Source organism: Scomber japonicus, chromosome 19 (assembly GCF_027409825.1).
Source record: "Scomber japonicus isolate fScoJap1 chromosome 19, fScoJap1.pri, whole genome shotgun sequence".
NCBI classification, from domain to species: Eukaryota; Metazoa; Chordata; class Actinopteri; order Scombriformes; family Scombridae; genus Scomber; species Scomber japonicus.
In genome coordinates, this window is record NC_070596.1 from 26,707,520 (window position 1) to 26,731,072 (window position 23,553).

At 37.1% G+C, this 23,553-nt stretch overlaps 1 protein-coding gene across 1 annotated transcript; it reads right to left on the minus strand.

The window, feature by feature from the left end:
- Nucleotides 1–1,738: 1,738 nt before the first annotated feature.
- On the minus strand, nucleotides 1,739–21,800 carry tbca (tubulin cofactor a). Its single transcript, XM_053339408.1, has 4 exons — nucleotides 21,659–21,800; nucleotides 9,921–10,026; nucleotides 4,876–4,962; nucleotides 1,739–2,445 (listed from the first exon to the last, which is right to left on the minus strand). Exons 1-4 carry the CDS (start codon nucleotides 21,709–21,711, stop codon nucleotides 2,365–2,367), a joined length of 327 nt encoding a protein of 108 aa, XP_053195383.1. The 5' UTR covers nucleotides 21,712–21,800; the 3' UTR covers nucleotides 1,739–2,364.
- Between the last annotated feature and the right edge of the window lie 1,753 nt (nucleotides 21,801–23,553).

Sequence of the window (23,553 nt, forward strand, 5' to 3'; positions counted from 1 at the left end):
ACTAGACTAACATATTCAACTAAACAACCCCTCTGCCCCTGCACTCCCTCTCTGCTTCTAAGGGATTGACAGAGGGGGGATGGCGGGTTAACAAGAGGGGATGCATTTTGGTCATTTTGTTAACAAGGAGGATGGCATTCCCCATGTCAAATCACCTACTTCTTTTACTTAAAGCGTGAAATATTTTACATCGTTGCACTGCTGTCGTTTTATTTGAGAGAATAAGGATGTTGAACACTTCCTCCTCTCCAGACACTACATGTTCAGAGCATCAGCAAAGCCTGCATGGGTCCTCTGGTCACATAAACCCAGGTGTAGTGTCCCGCCGCCGCATCTCATGCCTCAATTAGCGCTGCTGCCCTCTGTATGGACTCGATTAGGCCGTGATTTATCCGAAAGAAATATAATTATACCTCCAAATAAAATAATCAGCATTGAAGAGCGATTTCCTTAACGAGATGGAGCGGGGTAGATGTCACGGAGTAGCAGCGCCTCATTAGGGCGGTAATGAGACTTTGGGGTGATCCTGATAATTATCGAAATCTGTAAAATAAGGATCAAGTCAAATGTAACCTTAATTTGTCTGGCAATTGAGTTCATTTATTAGTATGACTATTTAGGAAGGACTCTCTCAGCCTTAATACAAGGTGTCGTTATTTTAGGGGCCATTTGGATAATAGATCTAACTGCTGCAGTGGGGGGGGGGGGGGGGGGGGGGAGACATAAGACAGCCTCGTTTTGTCATTCATGACCATAACCAACATTTGTCATTTGACTGACAGGGTTTGTCCAAAGTGCTCTTGTCTTTTTTTATTGTAGGTATCAAGACACAATCCATTTTCACTGCTGTGGCAGAAATACAAGCAGGTGAATATACACTGCAATTAAATCCATCGAGTAGTATTAGTGCTGAAATGATTAGTTGATTATTCAGTTAATGATTGAAAGACATTCTGGTAATTGATCGTGTAAGTCAATTTTCAAGCTACAAAAAAAAAGGAAAAAAAAAAGGCGACATTTATTGGTTCTAGTTTTTTTCCCAATGAGAGGATATGCTGCTTTTCTTCATTGTGTGTGGTTGTAAAATAAAATAAAAATGCATATCTTTGGGATTTGTACATTTTACAGACTATAATAGTTAAATTGATTAATCCAAAAAAATGTTAAAAGATAATTAAAAATGAATGTTTTGAAGCTGCAGTTAGTATTCTGGGATACATCAGAGCCAATAAACGTCCAACATGCTGAACTCATATATGGAAGATTTATAATGGCAATATTAAAACAAGTTAAATAAACTGAAATACACATTGTTATATTTCCATTTTATGTGCATTTACTGTCATAATGGAATAAAAATGTGTGTTATAAGTGGACTGTAGTGGAAATATCTTAGCATGATCTATTTATATTATAATGACTTTCTGCAGCCTCAGTTCAGCCTCTGTCTGAAACAGGCTGTTCTCCTTCCTGTCTGTCTCTTTAAGGCCCGCCTCTTGATGAACACACTTTGCTCTGATTGGCCAGTGTCTCCAGAGGTAATGTTAAGTCTTTTTTTTCTCCTTCTCATTCTTTACTCAAATATATTCATTCATGTTCAAGCCTGAATTGGAACAACCTTAGCAACAAAGGCAATGGAAAGGTCACGATTAGACGCAACTTTGCAAATCGAATATTGCGTCGCCATCTTGAATGACAGCTCTATGCTGCTCTCTGTTGAACGACACAAATAATGTAATTTGTTTTCTGTGTTACGAATTGAGAAATGTCAACATGAAAAACCAAAAAAGTCTTTCCTTCATTTAATGATGGCAAAGTAAAAGTGCCATAATTTCAAAATAAAAGGAAATAAATATAACAATGCATGTACTGTTTCACTTTAATGTTAATTTAATCAGGCATTTTAAATCTTCCATATTCAGATACATATAAAAGGAATGCAAAATGAATTAAGGAAATTTGTTACTTCATAAAACCTCAGATTTTCAGCAGAGGGCACACACCATTAAAATCAATATTGTCGAGGAAAAGACAAACAAGAGTTTTTTTTTAATCCTGTGTATGAGTCCAAACTGTGAGTGTGAGTACTTAGTGCGATGAATAAAATGCTAAGAAGAACTCTCTACCTCTCTATTGCAATAAAGTAAATGTTTATGGTATTTCTTGTGAGATTTTACACACAGGAGAGAAGCATGATCAAATGTGGTGGCACGTTAACTGTAAACAGTAGAAATAATTACATCAAGAACAGAGACTTTTTGAACGATTCAGTTTTGCCTCCACGCTTTTCCAAACAAGGCCTGACGAAAGGAATGGACATTTAAGCAAGTGAGTCTCACAGTGAGAACAGAAACAGATCAGAAATCATCCTTCAAGCTTCACTGAGTCCAATATGTTTCTAGCCTCTTTGTACTCCTCTGCTTCAGCCAAATCCTCTTCTGTTTCCTGAGAAGACACAAACACACACACACACACACACACACACACACACACACACACAGGTTTGTTATATTTATTGCCATTTTTGAGAGTATACTTCCATCTCCTACACTCACAAATAAGAAAAGAAGAAGAAGAAACCCACAACTTTTCTATATCAAAACACTATATGGATAAAACTGCTTGGTTGTCACATTGTCACCATCAAACTTTTCCTTGAGGTCACAATTCTGTCAGTGTTGTGTTATTGGGATCTAAATTTAGCGCTCCAGGGTTGGACCGAGGGATAACATGACTTGTACGGTGTCTGTGTCCTCTGCTAATCAAGTGTGAGAGTTCCTGTGGTGGTCACCGCGGTGAAAGCGCCGCTAATGAACTGTGATGAGCGTGTGCATATCTGTCTAAAAAGGAAAAGAAAGGGGAGGATGGATGAGTGATAGGGAAGGGGACAAGACGCTAATTCCAGGTTAGCTTCATCTGCCTACTAGTCCAGCTCTCATGTGAGTGACTCACACCGGCAGCTGCCTGACTGTTGCTCCGCATTAATTGCGATGACCCTGAGACATGCATGCTTATGTTTGTTCTCACCATATCAATTTGAGGCCTGAAGGAATTAGTGTATTAAGAAAGAAAAACAAACTGGCATAATAAACTATATATGCACATTTCAATCATGCAGGTCAACATAATAATAAAAAAATAATAAAAAAAGAGCTTTCTCCCATAAAACTTGTGGTTGTAACTTTTATTGTCAATCTGTGAATTATTGTCTTGATGAATTGTTTGATCCAGCACAGCAACAGTCTAAAGATATTATATATTTTACTACAATAGATGGTGAAAAAAAAAAAAACATTTGAGGCTCTTGTTTTTCCTAAACAAGACTATAAGCCTACAGTCAGCCCAGCAGCTCAGTGGGGCTCGGCAATAAATCAATATTACATCGATATCGTGATATTTTATAGATATCATATGGAATAAATTGTTCTTTTCCTGCTTTTAAAGGCTGCATTACAGTAGAAATGTCATTTTTTATGAGCTTTAAAAACAGACTTTATTCATTTAGTCATTATATTCACATGATGATTATTTATCAAAAATCTTATTGCATAAATTATAAGTATATTTTTGGGGCTTTTTGACTTTATTGCACAGGTTAGTAAAGAGAGACAGGAAATGGGAGGCAGAGAGGGGGGCATAAATATTTTGTGAAAGCTCCGATAGTCATCTCTACAATATTGTCAAAATATCAATATCGAGGTATTTGGTTAGAAACATCGTGATATTTGATTCTGCCCTACAGCTCAGTGAGTCATAGTGATGCTTTGAGCTAAATGCTAACATTGGCATGCTAAAACTTTCAAAATAAGAGCGTTAACATACAGACACAGTTAAACAGATATAATGCTTACCATCTTAGTTAGACATTAATGTATGTACTTTCTACCAATGGTAATTTGTCCAATAGCTGCTGAGACATATCACTCAAAACTATAAATGTAAATGTGATGGTCATTAAAAGTCATTAGGATTCATCGATAGATAGAGAACCAGAAATGTCTTTAACAAGTTCCAATAAGTGTCGTATTTCAGTCTGGACCCAAGTGTTGGATCACCAGTCAGACATGAACCACACCACTAGTACAGCTGTGTGATAAGACGCTAGCTAGAACAACTTTCTAACAGCAGCAATGATTAGTTGAGAAATCAATAAGTTGCTGATTTTTGAATTAATCATCAATTTGTCATTTTTAAGGGGTAAAAAGTAAAAATGATCTGATTGCAACTTCTTAAATGTGAATATCTTCTGGTTTATTTCCTCGTCTGTGTGATAAATGGAATATTAAGGGTGTTGGATTGTTTGCTGGGGACAAAATGAGATAGTTGAATACGACTTTGGGAAACAGTGATTGAGATTTTTCACCATTTTTTTGACGTTTTATGAGCCAAACAACTAATTAAATAATGGAGAAAATGAGCAACAGATTCATTTAAACGTTTGTTTTTCTGACCTCAGTGGCCAAAAAATGATGAGTTGATGAGTTGATTAGTCAATGCAGCCTCATTTACATTTTTACTTTTAATTAATTTCTCACATTTTCCAAGATGAATAGTACAAGTAGTCTGCTGTCTGTCTGTTTGAAATGACTCGTAGCCATGCAGGTAAGACTGAAACACACACCAACCCATTCTCATGTAATTTAAAAGTGAAACACATTGTGAGCATTTGTTTTTGTCACCATGTGTCTTTAATATCCCGTAGACACAATTACACCTGGAACGTCATGTCTCAAACAAGGCCGTAAATTGGTATCAGCAACTAAATAAATGGATCGAGACTTTTCACTGATGCAGGTTTTCTTTTTTTATCCCTGTTGTGAGTTTTTTTGTTTTTTTTAATGCTTTAATTTAACGGTGAATCTGAGTGTTACTTACCAGCAGCTGAACCAGATCTGCGTGTGCGATGGTCAGACGGCGGCGGCAGTCTGGGATCATCATTCTGGACTCCTGCAAGACCTCCATCTGAAACCACACAGAGACCACCTACTTTAGAGCCATCACCATCTTTTAATTAATTGAACTCCCCCCCCCCCACACACACACACACACACACACTTCTGCTCCTGCTATTTTTTCCATTACTAAAGAAAAAAAAACAAAAAAACACCATTATCGAACAAGTTTAGTAAATTAATTATTTAAAAAAAAGAGGCACATTGAAGTAGTCTGCAGCCTTGTTCCTGTCAGTAGCATGCAGGGTGTCAGTAGCCCCCCCCCCCCACCCCACACGTACTCTACTGTGGTTAACATCTCCCAACAAGCCGGCGGTATGAAAAATGTTATTGAGTTATCGATCGGGCAGGGAGTTGGGGGCGGCAGGGGACCGCCTGGATCTGACTGCACACCTGGATGAATGAAGAAACCCTGAGCCGAGGGCGCTGTGATCAGGCGTAAAGAGGTATTACTACGCCTGGGAGTGAAAGTGTGTTACAGCCTAGGGGGGAACTTTCACTAGCCGCGGATAATGTGGAATCCCAACCCCCCCCCTCCATCCCTCCCCCCCTGAGCCGGCGCCCCCTAAAGAGCAGAGAAGAGTTGGGCTAACGCTGTCAGACACACTCACTCATGACAGATGCTTCCTCGCCTAGCTCGACACACGTGTGCGTTACACGGCTCTGCACACGGGGGAGGAACTCGTGCGCAAAAAGGTAGAAAACCGGCTGACTCGTTTTGAAAGATGGCGGACGACTAGTGTGGAGCTGGTCCGGCCCCCCCCCGGTTTAGATGTGACGAGGAGTTGAACAAACGGGAGAAAAAGTCACGGTGCCCTTTGGGTGCGGTGGAATGATCCCATCAGCGCTGGATAAAGATGACACTTACAGCGTATTGATTCCATTAAAATAAAAACCTCTAATCCATCCTGCCTCAGACCTCTCATCTCCAACCATAATCCATCTGGCCTCACACCCCCCCCCCCCCCCCCTCAATCTCCCCATTTAACACCAGCCACAAGCCTGCCGCTCAGCCCCTGGGAGCCGCTGCCGTCGCTCTGTGAATGAACAAAACAAAAACAAAAAACACACACACACAGAATTTTAATGTTACCAGTAAAAAAAAAGAAAGAAAAAAAGAAACATAATCAGACGTGGTGTCGGCTCTGCGGTCGCTCCCTGACACAAACAGGTGACAGAGAACGAGTGAAATCCTAATTAATCCTGTTTTTTCTGCTTTTTTTTGGTGGTTTTGTCCATTTATCACCCTTGTTTTTTTTTAAAAGGGGGAGAAACTGAAGCATTTAATATCAAGGATAATGAGTTTTGTCTCCGTCTCTGCAGATGTCTAAAAGGTTTGCATAAAACTAAATATCTCCAGAAGCTGTTTAAAGGCTGCAAGTAAAAAACAAACTAACTGCTCTTTAAAGAAACCCACAATACAGATGTTTTAATAGACAATGTCAGTTATCAATGCTTAAAGACAGAGATGAATTATGTGGCATTCAGATAGACATTTGCTCTGTGTGAAAATGACTTCAGTGCATTGATGGCAAAATAACGCAGGATCATCAAGCAACAAAAAATGTTGGAACTGAGCTCAACTTTTGCTGCAACGCAATCATACCTGGTGGATTAGTGTCTGATGTTTAACTCAAGATTGTTGCGGCTAAAGATAGAACATTTACAGCAGGCATGGGCCGGTATGAGATTCTGGCGGTATGATAACCATAAGTAAAAATATCATGGTTTCATGATATGGCAGTATTGTGATTACAGCTCTAAAATGTTCCTAAAAGGAAGAAAAATAAAGACAGACATGTTAATTTAACCTGAATATACACTGTAATGACAGTGTGAGGGGTCGTGATACTCTACGCTGCAGCTGCACCACCTGAGAGGTTTCTGACCTGCACTTCCTGTCTCTGACCAGACTAAAAACAGCTCATACCTTAGGAACAGTATGACAGAAACTTTGGCGGTTTCGGTTATCGTGACTGTTCATATTGCGGTATACCTTGAACACGGTGATCATCCCATGCCTAATTTGCAGCTGTGATAACTTTATAACAGAGTTGTAACATCCTGTATGAGTATTACAAACTGCTCTTAAGTGTTTTGGCGTCTGACGAGCTTTTAAATGCATGAATCTGTAGCTCCAATTGGACGTCATTATAAGATGTATAACGAAATTACAGCAGTACATTCTGTTACAAAAAAAAGGAAAGAATAAAATAATAAATAGCATAAGTGGGCAGGTGGGTGTGTTGTGTCCCCTATTGGTAAAAAGCAGATTTTTGAGTCAGTGGTCAGAGGTTTGTGTCTCCAGGAAATGAAAGTAAGTGTCTGTATGTTATGTCTCCAAAAGTGAGAGACGAAGGTGAAGAGAACCGAGAGCTAATATACTAGTTAGCATTAAACACAAAGTACAGCTGAAGCTAATGAGAACAACACTAATGTACAAACTTATGTGCCAATTCATGAAGATGATGTTGAGATGTTTCCCTAAATAACTAAAAACTTTGACTTGCTGTTGACGCCACAGGAAAAGTCAGGAGAAGTGCAAAAGTTAGTGCACATCATCCTCTGGTGATCATGAACGTCCGTCCTAAAAGTCACGGCTATCCACTTAATAGTAGTTGAGATATTACTACTAGTACTGTATGAAACTGGACTGTAACTCTCAGGAAAACTCAAGAGACTTAATACTTGTTAAAAACTTTATTCTTTATTTATCCTTTTCATTTGCTATAATGATAATAATGATAATGATAATAAGGGCCAGCATCACCTATCATCCCTTTTGTAATGAGCTGCTCCTGTGTATCTTTTTTAAATTGATGACCCCATCCCGCTCCTCATGTTCTAATCCTGCATTTCAGCTTCTCTTTTAAATTTAAAGTATTAACAAAAATTAGACATGAATAGAAATAGAGATGCAGAAGTGTGAAAAGTCAACACAACTAGTTTTTAACATGCTATCACGATGTGTCACACTGATTTTTTTTTTTACTGTACTCTCTCCACTGCTTTTACCAGTGAACGGACAAAATGATGGAGGGGCTGCAGGCGTAGTTAGAGAGAGAAAGAGAGAGAGAGAGAGAGAGAATGGGGAGCAGGATATGGGCCAGTGATCTGTTAGGGACACTAAATTACCAGCATGTGTCAGTAATTATCAAACTCCTCTAAAGTAACATGATATAATTACATCTGCATCAAGCAAATTACAAAATCACTAATGATTCCTCCTCTCAAAACCTAATTCTTCATTATCACTGTGGACTAACCTCATTACATGAATGAGGGGCCACTCAAATCATCGAGATAGATTTCACTTCCTAACTACGGACGAGCAAAAAAAAAAAAGAAAACCCTCCTTCGCTCGCTGGTTGAGATCAACAGAAGAGTAACAGTTGGTAATAAATGGGTTAAGTTTTTTTTAATTAACACTAATTCTGGGTATCAGTACTAAAACCAGTACCTTTAAAGGGTTACGGACACAGAGTACTTCATTTGATCATGTGATTCTGTCACGTGAATGGAAGCCCACTCCTCCCCATTTAAAAAGGTTTTATTTACATACAATACATTTTTAAAGTGTTTATATATTTATTAAATAACTGTACAGTAAAGTATTATCATCACAGACTGTTTGAGTTGTAGCTGCTGCAGTAGTAGGCCAATCACATGTCGCATACAATAGAAAGCTTTCGGTGATTGGCTGCTAGCAAAACCATACACCATAAAATAATCATAAAAATGGTCTAATAGTGAGTATCTGTATGGTTTTGCTGGCAGCCAATCACAACCCAAACAGTCTGTGGTGATAATACTTTATTGTACAGTTATTTAATAAATATATAAACACTTTCAAAATGTATTGTGTGTAATAACTAGGACTGGTTATTGATACTCGATACCAAGTAGTATGGAAACGTCTCCCGTCAAATGATACCTGCAATCTCTCCTTTTTGCACCCAAAGCTAGAAACTATGACTATTCTAACGGACTTGCTCACAGCCAATCAACACAAGCATTCTTGGATTTAATGCAACATGTGATTGGCCCACTGCCACAGCAGCTACAACCCGTCTGTGGTGGTGAAGTCGTGGTGAATTTGAGTTAGCGTGCTTAACAGTTCAGCAGCCAAGATGCCACCTAAACGCTCTAAAGTGTGTCTACTCTACACGCCTGTTACACCAGATAAAAGACAGAGTACTACTTTGTTAATGGGTATCTAATAAAGTACTCAGTTGGTATCAGTATCACATAAACTGGGGATTTCCACCGGGTCTGTCAGTGCTATGGTTTATCTCTGTCCTCTGCCCGGTGTCAACTCACACCGGGAGCGTTACACCAGCGGAGCGGAGCATGCTCTGGGAGAGAAATCTGCCTTTTAAAATGAAGTTGCACTGTTAATACAGTAATTACGGCAGCCCAATCAAATCCGAATGAGTGCCTTTAGTCTACCGTAATTACTGTAGTAGCAGCACAACTAAACGGCCCGGTTTTGTTAACTTACTCAAATTTAGTTGATTTGGTCATTTTCTTTGATTTTTGTGCTTATCCCATGTGTCAGTAGCTACGTAGCTAGATGGAGTCTTTATCTGTCTGTTTTATTCCTGTTTGTTGCTGAAATACGATCGGGAGGCTGCGCGGGTTGTTTTATTTTGAAAGATGGAAGTTTTATTATGCTGACTTCCTGTCTGGTGCGATCTGCTCTGTTGAGCTTGTCGCGAGTTACAAACAGCTCCGTCAAAAATAGAAATGCTACCTAATGATAGCGCTGCATTTTGCAACCGAACGCTTTTGTCTAAATCTGTGTACAAGAACAATCAAATGCAGGTGTTGTTTGACGTAATAAGTGTCAGCACTACTTTATTATATCAGTTGATACCTTAAAAAAGGTATCGAGTACTAATACAAAGCTTATTAAGATGTATAATTGTTGTATAGTTGATCAAAGAAGCAGCCACAGTATCAACAAACCTGTTTCTTGATGACATAATCATCCTCTGCTTCTGATTTCAGACGCTCGATCTTCTGCTCCTGCTGCTTGGCTTCATTTATGTACGCTGTCTCCTCTTTGGCCAGCCTGCAGACCACAAGAAACAGGAAGAGGAGGAGAGGAGGAGGAAAAGAAGACAGTTCATGGTTAAAAAAAGACAGTGACACAGTTGTTGTTCCATCAAAACATGAAACGTAAACGCGTAAGCCTCACAGACGGATAATACAGCCCCCCCCCCCCCCCCCTACCCCCGCCCCCCCCATCCAAACCGTGAGAAGGCTGAGCTGTGATGGTCACCTTTTACAGACGAGGCCATCCATCCTCATTCATTCCACTGTTTCTGTGACTGAGGGGACGCAGTGAGATCATCTCCCGCAGGAAGAGGAGGCTCACACACACACAGACACACACAGACTCTCTCACACACACACACACACACACACACACACACACACACACACACACACACACACACACACACACACACACACACACACACACACACACACACACACACACACACACACACACACACACACACACACACACACACACACACACACACACACACACACACACACACCTCAATAACAACCAGCCAACACTCCTCTTTGCTCTTTACAGCTGTCGGGCCGCACAAAAACACTGGTATCCAAGTGGAGATCAGCCTTGAATGATGCTACGAAGTGAGATTCAAACTTGTCACTGTGCAGTTTATTTTAAGGCTGCAACTAATTATCATCTAATTATTAATTAATTAGTTATTTGGTCTATAAAATGTCTGAAAATGGTGAAAACTGTCAACCACTGCTTCCCAGAACCTAAGATACAACCTTGACCAACAACAGTCCACAACACAAAGACATTCTACTTATTTTAACAGAGGACTTAATAAACCACAAATATTCACTTTGAGGAGATGAAACCGGACAATTTTAACATTTTTGAACCTATTAGACCAATCACTGCAGTTCTAGTATATTTTTTATTTTATTATCTAAAGCTGCTCAGGATAGGACGTACTAACTATCTGGAAATGTCCCTGAATATATGAGATAAATGATCATTACTGTGCTTATATGACATGAAAAAGTCTGTAAAATAACATTTAAAAAACAGCTGTTTACTGGCTGTTATGGAAACCCTGCATAATGATCATGATACAAGCGTTTGTAAAGGTTTGTGCCGTCAAAAGTCTCCACATTATCTTCTAAATGTAAACTGTAGACATCCATAAATCAGTCACAACTAAACGGACGACATCGTGAATCCATTAAAATGTAGAATCTCGAAGGTAGAAATTTGTTTAAACTTATTTCAGCTGAGCTAACATGAGCATGTCTGAACTTAAAAGTGGCCACAGACTGTAAAACGATAACTATGAACTTTGATTATTTCCTCTTAATTCAACCATGTCAAGACATTTAATGCATTTATATACATGGAATTTAATTGTATGTTAACATCCAACAAAATTGGCAGTCTCTCATTCACTCTACTCATCTGTCCATTCATTCATGACTACTTTTTTATGCAGTTATTAAATCTATTTTTTCTCTCATTCATTCAACGTAAAAACACTAAAATGATCATTTCCAGATACTTTTTGATCAAAACTTGTTAAACAAACATTTGAACGTTGATCTTTCCTGATGATCTTTTCCTCTAAAACCAACTAAATGCAGATAATGTTCCAACTTCCATTAAAATAAATCTCATTATTGTTCCATCTGATGATTATTAGCTCCATAAAATGTCAGATTAGAGTGAAAAAAAAGCCCGTTAGTAAAAGGTGATGTCTTCAAATATCTTGTATTATCCGACCAACAGTCCAAAATCACAACTTATTTTGTTTATAATGATTTAAAAAAAAGATAAAAGGAGCAAAATATCCTGTTATTTATTGATTAATTGTCTTAAATGTCCTTATGGCTCAGGAAGTGCTATGTAAATTTAATTATATCGTTGTCTGACCCTCAATATAATGACAATAAAGCTACTACTACTAAAATAATCAATCTATAATCAAAATAGTTGCTGATCCATTTCCTGTCTGTGGATTAATCGACAGCTCGAAACTTTAACTCGACAGTTCTTCGACTTTTGAAGAGTCGAGTAAACGCACTGCAGACACACTCAAAAACCTTTTCCTTGTCCGGTATCGTTACCTCCAGGTTCACCCCCCCCCCCGCCCCCTTATCACCACGCTTATCTGACTCCTTTATCCCACCTCCAACACACACTCACACTCACACACACACACACACACACACACACACACACACTACTAGTCCTTTTTAGAGATTAATTGATCATCAATTTACTCCCTAATTTGGACCAAGTCAGGTGGTAAATGGGCCTCTTTTCCTTGATTGTTAGTGAAAATGGGCTTGAGTACATTGATAAATTTTGATTATTTATCAATTACGGGCCAAATGGAACTAAATCTATTAAACAGATTCCGACCCTGATTGGCATAATGGAGTTTGAAAATATCGCTATTGATAATGATTCCCCAACTAATAGTCTTTTTCCGGCTGTGCCTGCTTGTCGGAGTGACAACACAAATTTCATTTTTCATAAAATCAGCTGCGTGCGCGTAAGTGAGTGATCCTTCATTAATCAGCCACATTACTGGAGACCCCTTCCCCACCGCCTGTGTTGCCTGCCGCAACCCGCTCCTTTTGCTTATAACCGAGGAAGCCGACAGCACTCTGTCATATTTTACATCAATTACCACTCTCGTCTAATAACGGTTCCATCAAGAAGCTTTTTAAAAAACGGGCACCATATGCAACCGAGGCTCTCCTGCCTTTCACTCCACGATGCTTGATGCACGGTGAGTGATGTCACCTGTTTAGGGTAAAAGAAGGTGGCAAAGGAGAGAGAGAGAGAGAGAGAGAGAGAGAGAGAGAGAGAGAGAGAGAGAGAGAGAGAGAGAGAGAGAGAGAGAGAGAGAGAGAGAGAGAGAGAGAGAGAGAGAGAGAGAGAGAGAGAGAGAGAGAGAGAGAGAGAGAGAGAGAGAGAGAGAGAGAGAGAGAGAAGGAGAAAGTAGAGGGAGTGGTGGTGGAGGAAAGAAAGCTTGAATAATTTGAATAAAACTGAAGGACAGTCTAATAACAAAATGTCCATCCCCCCCTCCCCCTCCTCCCTCCTTCCCCTTCTCCTCTCTCTCCTCTTTTTTCCAGTCCTGATGTTAATTTCTTATTTCTCCCAGACTTGGGGAGAGCTGAGAATGAGGGGTGGGGTCGTGGCTGGTTTTAAATAGACCTGCCACCTCAGGCTTAATGGAAAAGGCAGCTCTCTGGAAAATAGAAAAAAAAAAAAAAAGGGAATTAGAGCCCCAGCCGACACACACACACACACACTCGGCCGCCCTCCTCTAACACTGTATTTTTGAGCCACGGTGTAGTCGGTGCTGTGCTGGGACCGGAATGACAAAGGCAAATTACTGTTGTCATTTTATTAAGGGCATCCGCCTCGCTAGGGCAGAAAGGCATTGACTGGAATGTGCAAAAGCCACTGGAAATAGGCCTGGCTAAAAGAGCAGGCAGGTTTCCTCTAAACTCCAATATATATAAAAAAAAAAAAAAAAAAAAGAGAGAGAGAGAGAAAAAGAGAGGAGGGGAGTGAGCAAGGTAAAGAGGAGAAAGACAGAAAGTACAAAGAGGCTGAATGGGAAGATTATAAAGAGACAAAGCAATGACAGCCTTTACATTTAACCCTTAACTACTTGATTAAGACGACATGTCAAGCTGGTGTAACAGCTGATTTATGATATCAAAACAATATATGTCAGTGACTAATCAGGGATGGCAAGATGAGCAATTCAAAAAAATATCTTTAAAAACTGTCTTAACAGCAGCATCAGGTTTGTTAATATATACATTTTTATATTTTGTTTGTCATTTGCACTACGTAATACTGAATGCTCCTGAAGATGTCAAACGGTGTAACCACAAAAGAATGATAAATATTAAATATTTTATCCACCTACAGTGTATTTAAGTGGACTTCATTATTTCATTTTAAAACATCAAATGAACAGCAAACTTTTGTATTTTAGTTGGTTTTATGTCATTTACACCATTTTTTTTGACCACAAGTAAGAATGTCAAATGGTGTAACCACAAATTAATTATATATAGTAAATATTTTATCCACCTACAGAGTATTTAAGTGGACTTATGAAATAATAACTTCATTTTAAAACATCAAATGAACAGCAAACTTTTGTATTTTAGTTGGTTTTATGTCATTTGCACCATTTTTTTTTTACCACAAGTAAGAATGTCAAATGGTGTAACCACAAAATGATTGTATATATTAAATATTTTATCCACCTACAGTGTATTTAAGTGGACTTAGGAAATAATAACTTCATTTTAAAACATCAAATGAACAGCAAACTTCTGTATTTTAGTTGGTTTTATGTCAATTGCACCATTTTTTTACCACAAGTAAGAATGTCAAATGGTGTAACCACAAAATTATTATATATAGTAAATATTTTATCCACCTATAGTGTATTTAAGTGGACTTATGAAATAATAACTTCGTTTTAAAACATCAAATGAACAGCAAACTTTTGTATTTTAGTTGGTTTTATGTCATTTGCACCATTTTTTTTTTACCACAAGTAAGAATGTCAAATGGTGTAACCACAAAATGATTGTATATATTAAATATTTTATCCACCTACAGTGTATTTAAGTGGACTTAGGAAATAATAACTTCATTTTAAAACATCAAATGAACAGCAAACTTCTGTATTTTAGTTGGTTTTATGTCAATTGCACCATTTTTTTACCACAAGTAAGAATGTCAAATGGTGTAACCACAAAATTATTATATATAGTAAATATTTTATCCACCTATAGTGTATTTAAGTGGACTTATGAAATAATAACTTCGTTTTAAAACATCAAATGAACAGCAAACTTCTGTATTTTAGTTGGTTTTATGTCATTTGCACCATTTCTTTTGACTACAAGTAAGAATGTCAAATGGTGTAACCACAAAATTATTATATATAGTAAATATTTTATCCACCTACAGAGTATTTAAGTGGACTTATGAAATAATAACTTCATTTTAAAACATCAAATGAACAGCAAACTTTTGTATTTTAGTTGGTTTTATGTCATTTGCACCATTTTTTTTTGACCACAAGTAAGAATGTCAAATGGTGTAACCACAAAATGATTATATATATTAAATATTTTATCCACCTACAGAGTATTTAAGTGGACTTATGAAATAATAACTTCATTTTAAAACATCAAATGAACAGCAAACTTTTGTTGAGTATTTCTACATTTAAATTTTAAAGCGTTTTGTCAATGCTGGGCAGGACAACCATTTCTTTCTAAATATATTTTGACAAATTATGTAAAATCTGTTAAAAAAAAAATCAATGTGTTGCTACAAGTGGATTATATTTATTCCACATTTTAGTTCACATTTATTTTCCTGTATATAATCAGATTTTTATGAAAAAGCTACTGGTAACACCAATTGACATTTTGGTTACATCACATCATTGACCCAAATATTCAATATTTTATCCACCTACAGTGTATTTAAGTGTACAAATAATTACTTTTAAAATGTAAATATTTCCTGATCTCCATGGTTACCCAGATTAAATGTAATATTTATAAACAGTTTTATTCCATTAGCTTTATTTAATATAAAAAGTTATAATGTAAGATCATGCCAAACTAGTTGATATGGTGTTTTATTGAGAATTTAGTGTTTTTAAAGCAGGTTTTTATGGTTACACCACTTAGACATTGGTTACATCACATCATTGACCCAAATATTCAATATTTTATCCACCTACAGTGTATTTAAGTGTACAAATTATTACTTGAACATGTAAATGTTTCCTGATCTCCATGGTTACCCAGATTAAATGTAATATATAGAACATTAGTATTCCATTAGCTTTATTTAATATAAAAGTTATAATGTAAGATCATGCCAAAGCAGTTGATATGGTGTTTTATTGAGAATTTAGTGTTTTTAAGCAAGTTTAATTATATTGTACAAAGTTTTTATGGTTACACCACTTAGACATTTTTGCCATAATCCTCTAATATATTCTCTCAAAATGGATTAAAAGCAGAAATATTATGCTGAGTCCACAAAAAAGAAGAATGTATGCAAGTTATTCATACTTTTATTCACATTTTAGCCCCTTTAAAACTTGATTACACCACATTGACCCATATCCAACCTCAGAAACATCAGCTACACTACACAAGTATTATCTGATGCACTGTTGTTTCTCCCACTCTGGACACTGTGTGACATTATCCTCACACAGGGGGGAAATCCAGCCCCGCCCCCCCGTCCGCCCCCTCCTCGCCATCATTACCACCACAGGGACCCAGTTAGTAATCTGACCCTCATCAAAATACAAATCGATAGCACATTACAGAAACGCCATCGACAGGAGGAGAGAATTAGAGGTCCGCCTGATCGACGAGAGATCATCACGTAGGACTACTCCATACACTGAGCCCCATTATCTCACCACGCTTCATAATATCTGCAATATTTTCTATTATTCCAGCGTGGTAAATTTGGCCCTTGCACAAATTTAGACATAACCTCAGAATGGATGCTGACTCTATAAATAGGGTCGGCTTAAACTGGGTGATGAGTTCGAGAAGGTCCTACATCAAAATGCTTGTAATGTAGAAACTAAACTGTTATAAATGAGCCGTGTTTGTTCGGGGTTTTTTTTTTATATTTATCATTCTTTTGTTATAGTGTGGGACAATTTTCACTTTTTGCCACAGATGAAAAGTTATGAGGGTACATTTACTAGCTATGTATCCATCAGCAGTAGTAGTAAATTAATCATTTGGTCAATAAAATAATAGAAAATAGTGAAAGAATTGTATCTCAGAGGCCACGTATTGATTAAACTGATGATTATTTTCTCAATCATACCATTTATTGTTTCGTCTATATAATGACATGATATGATATGAATGGGGAAAACCTCCCATTACAGCCAAAAGAGACATCTTCAATAACTACAGCAATTATTTAAAAATGTTATAATATAATATTTTCTGTCGATGGACAAATCAGTTTCTCCTCACTAATAGTCCAAAACCTTCAAATTTATCTAATTGAATCTTATATATATGACAAATATCATCAAATCAGCACATTTGAGGAGCTGGAAATAGAACATTTTGGGCATTTCTGCTTCAAAAAAATGACTGAAACAATTAAAAGGAGACCAATTATGCTATTTTTCAGCTCTATATTTTTTTATAGTTGGACTCCACTAGAATAATTTTGGATTTACAGTTAAAAACCTAAGTATCTGTCTCCCACAGGCCTGATTTCAGGAAGCCTGCCGAGGAGCAGCTGTATTAAGTTACCTCGGATGCAAACCTAACATTTATTGCCTGCTTTACTGCTTCATATTAAAAGCTTTTTTAATTAATAAATGTCTGGAGACTCCTAAACATGTTCCTCACTGAATTAGCAGAGTTTTGTTAGCAACCACAACAACAACATAGGGAGATATTCAGCAGTTGAATTAAGTTACCGCTGATGCAAACCTAACATTTCCTGCTTTACTGCTTCACATTAAAAGCTGTTACAGTATTAAATGTCTGGAGACTTTTAAATGTGCTCCTCACTGAATGACCAGAGCTTTGCCAGCAATCGAAACAACATCATACTGAGCTATTCGGAGCTATCTGCGGATCAGTACGAAATAATGAAGGGAGGAATAGTACAAGCAGAAACAGCCACAGTGATGATGTTTGATGAAAAGCTGCAGACGACCAGCACACATGCAACAGGTAAGCTACTTATTGTACTTTGCTCTGCTGTGTAATGGAAAAACACTGAAAGCTTGATTAAAGTCACGGCTTGTCTTGACTACCCCCAAATACAACGGAAAAACGCCTAAATCATAGCAGAGCGGAGTAGTGGACTCGCATGATATGCGTGGAGCAGATGAAATCTGTCACAAGATGACATCAGCTCGGGCTGAAAGTAGAAAAAAACGGTGGAAACTGCACATTCATGGCAATCAGAAGTCGGTCCTTTTTGCTCTCAGAGATTATTTCCAACCACATCTACCTCATTATTTGACACTTTAGTCTAATTTAATATGAACATCCAACATTGTAACATTATAAATATGACTGAAAATAAGGATAAACACAATAGGTCCCCTTTAAATTAGAGCCCAACTGATACTGGATTTTTGGGGCTGATGCCAATACCGATATTAGGACATTTTAAAATTCCGATATTGTGATATTTTACAGTTTAAGAATAGACTTAATTCTTTATAAAATGAAAATGAAACTGTTACCGTAACTGTAAAATGTAATATATATATTAAACTTGAATTAAGTAAAAGTATTAAATATTCATAAAATGTGGCCTATATTTATATATCTTTTAAAAATATCAGCACACATCAGACAGAATCAACACCAAAACCGATATATCTGTGATAAGCCAATATCGGCTGACCAATGTATCGCTCTCAGGTTCTACTTTAAATGATCAAAATAGGTGCCAATCAACTTTCTGTTCATTGATTTATCGGTTAATCGTTGCAGTTGTAATCATCAGCTCCTGAAAACTACTCAAACATATGACAAACAAAATGAACACAGTGGAACATAAACTTACATAAACTAGTGAATGAACTTGTATGTGAGGCTTAAACAACTTATTTGGAGAGTCTCAGCAATATTTGGACAAAATGAGCAAACACTGATGTGATTAACTGTCTGGTTAGCATGAATGAGTATCAAAGAATAAATAATAAAAGAGAATTTCCTACATATAAAGAGGATTGCAGGTGAGTCCCAGTGATGTGTTGATAATAACTAATGACTGCATAAGTTGTTTAATTAGCTTACTTTACTAGCATTTCAATTTTAGGCACAAAAACTACTGCAGTATGTATAAAAAAAGGCTGAAAAGAGGTTTTTTTGATCTAAACATATTATATATATCATTATGCCATGCAGGTTATGTGCACATCTAAATATCAGTAATTACTATTTCTTTGGATTTAACATGTCACAGTTTAGCGGCACTAATGTTTGTTTTTTTGAGGTTCATTATCTCAATAAACATTTAATTCTACAACTCAAGTTTCCAGCTTTAAAATATGTGTTTTTCTACGTCTGTCTAAAATGTAAGACAGCATGTTTTTTAGTACCTAAAGCTATTTTAAAAAAGTAAAGTCAGAAGCATAACAGGGGACAAAGTGATTTAAAAAGCACAAATATATAAAGAGAGATGGAGCAGAGCTTTTCAACAAACGTTAACATGCTCTTACTGCAAACTTCACACTTCCTGTCGCTGCTTTTTACAGTAAAAGCCTTCTAACACGGGGAATTATGTTTTACTTTTATTGAGGAGGAGCCAAATCTTAAGTGAAGCTACCAGCCTAATGCAAGCAGCCTGGTATAGACAATTTATGATTTATCTAAAAGGTTAGAATTTGGTCTTTTCTGTACATTTGGACACTTTTATCCGCTGTTGTCAGAGGATTTATTTAAAATCTATAAATGTCTGTCATATCTGCTGCTACACAAACAATTATCCTGGTGTGTTTTTAAGGTTTCAGTCAAACAAAACCTGAAGAAAACTGCCTTAGCAAGATTAACTGATAGTGAGAATAATTGTTTGTTGCAGCCCTAAAAGATGCTGCACATGATAAACTGAATTTTACATCATAATTTAATTTAAGGCCGATATCCGCTTGGAAACTGGCATTATCTTTTATCATAACTTTGTGCAGGCCTGCAGAAGTAAGAAGACTGATCGATAACAAAAGGTTGCAGGCCTGCTCAAAATTTGGGATGGACCTCAAAATCACATTCAGATTTATATTTTCCTTTACTTCATAGTACCCCCTCAACGTGAGCGGGGTCGTCATAGCAAGGCTGCGTGAAACTGCTGTGACTTTGTTTTATATGCGACACAAACAATGGAGGACATCCACGGTGTAGTTTTGCCATATTAACTCACATGAAACTTGCTGTAACTATTTTTGCTAGTATTTTTAAAAAAAAGCCGGGTTTTGATTCTTGTATGGGATATTGCACTCCTGACGCCAGTGATGACACTCTCTGATCAATCAGTGGCCGGCAGTCTGTTGACGTCACATTTTAGTATCGGCTCGGCTCGCTTGGAACCTTGCCAGATCAGATACTAAAAAAAAAAAAAAAGTTACCAGATACCAGGTAAAGCAAAAAAAACTGAGTCGAGTCGAGCAGTGCTTGAACTGTATAATGTAAAAGCCCCACTCTAACACACCTGATTGTAATAATTAACTCCTCATGAAGCCCTTTGAAAAGTTTCAGCTGCTTGATAACGAGTTAATTATTAGAATCAGGTGTGTTAGAGTGGAGAGCTATACCTAAAGCATGCAGGGCAGTAGCTCTCCAGGAGCAGGGTTGGAGACCACTGCTTTAAAGTGACAATACTAATAGCATCTAATATTATAGGCCTGTGTTGGACTACCATTTAGGCCATGCTGTAGTACAGTGGTAGGAAAATAGTGGCTCATGGACCAAAACCAGAAAGTTTTACCCTATAAACAATATATTGACATTTTACATGATTTAGCATAACAATGTAAACACAAGCCTTTTGTAAGAGATACTGAATATGAACTGAAAGCTTTAAATAAGCCCATTCAGTTGTTCTGCCCTGTATATTATGTCATTATGTCATAATTTTTAGTGTAAATTTTAACTTAATTTGGCCACTGTGTCCAAAGCAGTGGGCGGCTGCCACAAATGAAACAGGCCACTGGTTAATGTGTGTGGATAAGATATCAATTACATTTCTAGTCATAGGTAATATGTTCATGTTTACTAGACGTGTGTTTGTGTTTGAGTGTTAGATGCCAGATCCATTGTTAAATATAAATGCTGACCCCTGATGTAGTACATGATGATGATGATGATGATGATGGGGGCCTTTTCTATGGTTGTATCATGACATTGCAGGTTTTTATCGACATCAACAAAAATGTCCCCCACCGGTTCAGAATGGCTGGGGCAAAGTGTTGCTACACAGAGATAAATACACAACAAAACCCCGCCTCGGGAGAGAGAGAGAGAGAGAGAGCTGAGTCAAAGGTAGCATTGTAATACTAGATTATCTGGGTTAATTTTAACTAAAAATAAAACATGGCCACTGTAAGCTTCTCTGCAGCTAGTTATGGATTATTTAACAGTACAATAAAAGCTAGCTAATCTATAACATACCAATAAAACCCTCATTTTAGCTGCAGGTGACTGCTCCCATTTGCATACAAGCTGCATTTAAATAGCAAAAGCAGACAGCAAATTACAGCTATTATTGTACATTTCAATCATAAATACAGTACACTGCTATATTTCCTTGTTAAATACAAGCATGCATTATTACTAAAAAATGTTGGCTTATCAAACAACAATGAAGAGAACAAAAGAAAAAACCTGTTAAGTCATCCATTTACTGACTATAGGCCGCGCTCAAGCACCGAGGTAAAGTAGAACTCTCCCCCGCAAAGTGTTCCACACGCGGCTTTGCTTCACGCCACGCCCGCCGGCCCTGCATGGCTAAGCTAGTTAGCATGCTAGCCTTAGCTTCGTCGTAGCTAAGCCTAGTGTCTTGTTAACCGTGTTTATAGATATTAAACTGAAACATAAACGAGTCTTACCTCTTGACAATGCCGGTTTTAATCTTAATTTGCCTTATTCTTGGGTCTGCCATGGCTGTAGATGGGGTTATTTCTGCGATTGTAGCCTCCTGATGCTAGCTGTGCGACTGATGTCAGTTGGGAGTGAAGTCAGTGAAGAGTAGCTGCTCGCAGATACATCGATGAAGCTGAGCGGATCATCGAGTGAGTCGATCAGACAGACAGATCCAGCATGAAGAACACTGAGACATTAGTAGCCTACTGATCCTTAAAGTTGCACTTAGTGAGTGGTTGAAGAAGTATCCAGATATTTACTTTAATGAAAGTAACAATACAGTAATGTAAATATACACAAGTGAAAGTCCTGCATGAAAAATCCTACTTAAAGATCCCCCAGACATATTTTAAGACATATAAAATTACTCTTATTGAAACAGTAATGTGTACAAATATGTTTTCAGATTTTTGCTGAAATATTGGATCATTTGAACATTTATTGAAATGAAACTATGTGAGAAGTTTAGAGGGAAAAATCACTATTTGGTGGAGCTGTTAACAACTCATAGACATCTGAAATGTGAGTCTGACTACACACTGCTTTTTAGTTTCATCTTTAACAATGTGATGTATTTTAAAAGCTTGTTATATTATCCATTGTGTCAAATCTTCATCTGAAAAGTAACTAAAGCTGTCAAATAAATGTAGTGGAGTGGAAAGTACAACATTTCCCTCTGAAATGTAATGGAGTGGAAGTATAAAGTAGCATCAAATGGAAATACTTGTATCTCAAAATTACACTTTGCAAAAATAAAGTATAAAGATATAAATAAGTCATGTGTTAGCAGAGCAGCAGATGTAAAAATCTATAAAAATGTAAAAAAAAAAAAAAAAAAAAAAAAACACACATGGAGATTCAGTGTTATAGCCACTATACCCTCCCACCACTCCACGTCTTCCTTTAATATTTGTCTTATAATCAGCTGCCTGCTTGTATAATCAAACAATAATGTGATTGCTCAACCTCTCTGTGCCCTGAAAAGTTCAACATGAGTCTAAAACAATTACTGTAATTAAGATAATTACATAATGTTAAATACAGACAGCACTGGCAGTTTACTCCCTCCATAGCACACTGTCTTAAAATATGAAACAATTAACATTAACTAGTGTTATCTTTGTGTATTTTTGTACATTTGTGTTTATAAATTCATTGTATTCATTTGATAGCAGCACATATTTGACAATTGATGTCACAGCAAAATAGTTTTAATTCAAATATGCAAGTTCAATTGGGTTCAAAGTGATGAAACTGAGAGAAAATGACAGCTAAATTTACACGTAATTTAGATTTTTCTCAACATTTCCACACTGTCATCCCTTTACTTTTACTTCCTGGTAAACATTGTGTCTTTAAAAGTTACTTCATCAAATAGTTAACTGAACTTTTATGAGTTTTTCACCATTATACTGCTATGCGCCTCCCACTGACACTGTCTGGTTTGCACATCTGCCCAACATATCCCACATATGGTAAAAGTCCTATTCTAACACTCTGAATAGGAACAGGAATAGACTAAATTAGGGAGGCAAAATGTTAAATAATCACTAAATAAATTCAGCTCAGAAAGATAAGGAAATCATATTAGTGCTCATATAATCATACTGATCAGTGTCCTTAAAGGAGAATATGACGAGTTGTTGGCTCACACTACAGTAAAAGGTCAGTGTCTCTTTGTACCTCACTTATGTTTAGTGTTAATGCTTCACACACATTTGGGTTCTCGGTTTATTTACTTTTTAAATAGCTAAAAACATTGGAGGAGGTTGTTGGACACCAGTAATAGGACGTTGACTCTTCAGCATCCAAAAATGTACACATAACTGTTTTAACCTTCGTGTCGTCAAATTGACCCCGT

What these genes read in the sequence shown, in the direction of transcription:
- tbca (XM_053339408.1), bottom strand. Translation starts at nt 21,711, where the DNA reads ATGGCAGACCCAAGAATAAGGCAAATTAAGATTAAAACCGGCATTGTC. An exon ending in AAAACCGGCATTGTCAAGAG is followed by an intron (nt 10,027 to 21,658) that starts GTAAGACTCGTT and finishes TGTGGTCTGCAG; the next exon opens with GCTGGCCAAAGAGGAGACAG. An exon ending in ATTATGTCATCAAGAAACAG is followed by an intron (nt 4,963 to 9,920) that starts GTTTGTTGATAC and finishes GTGTGGTTTCAG; the next exon opens with ATGGAGGTCTTGCAGGAGTC.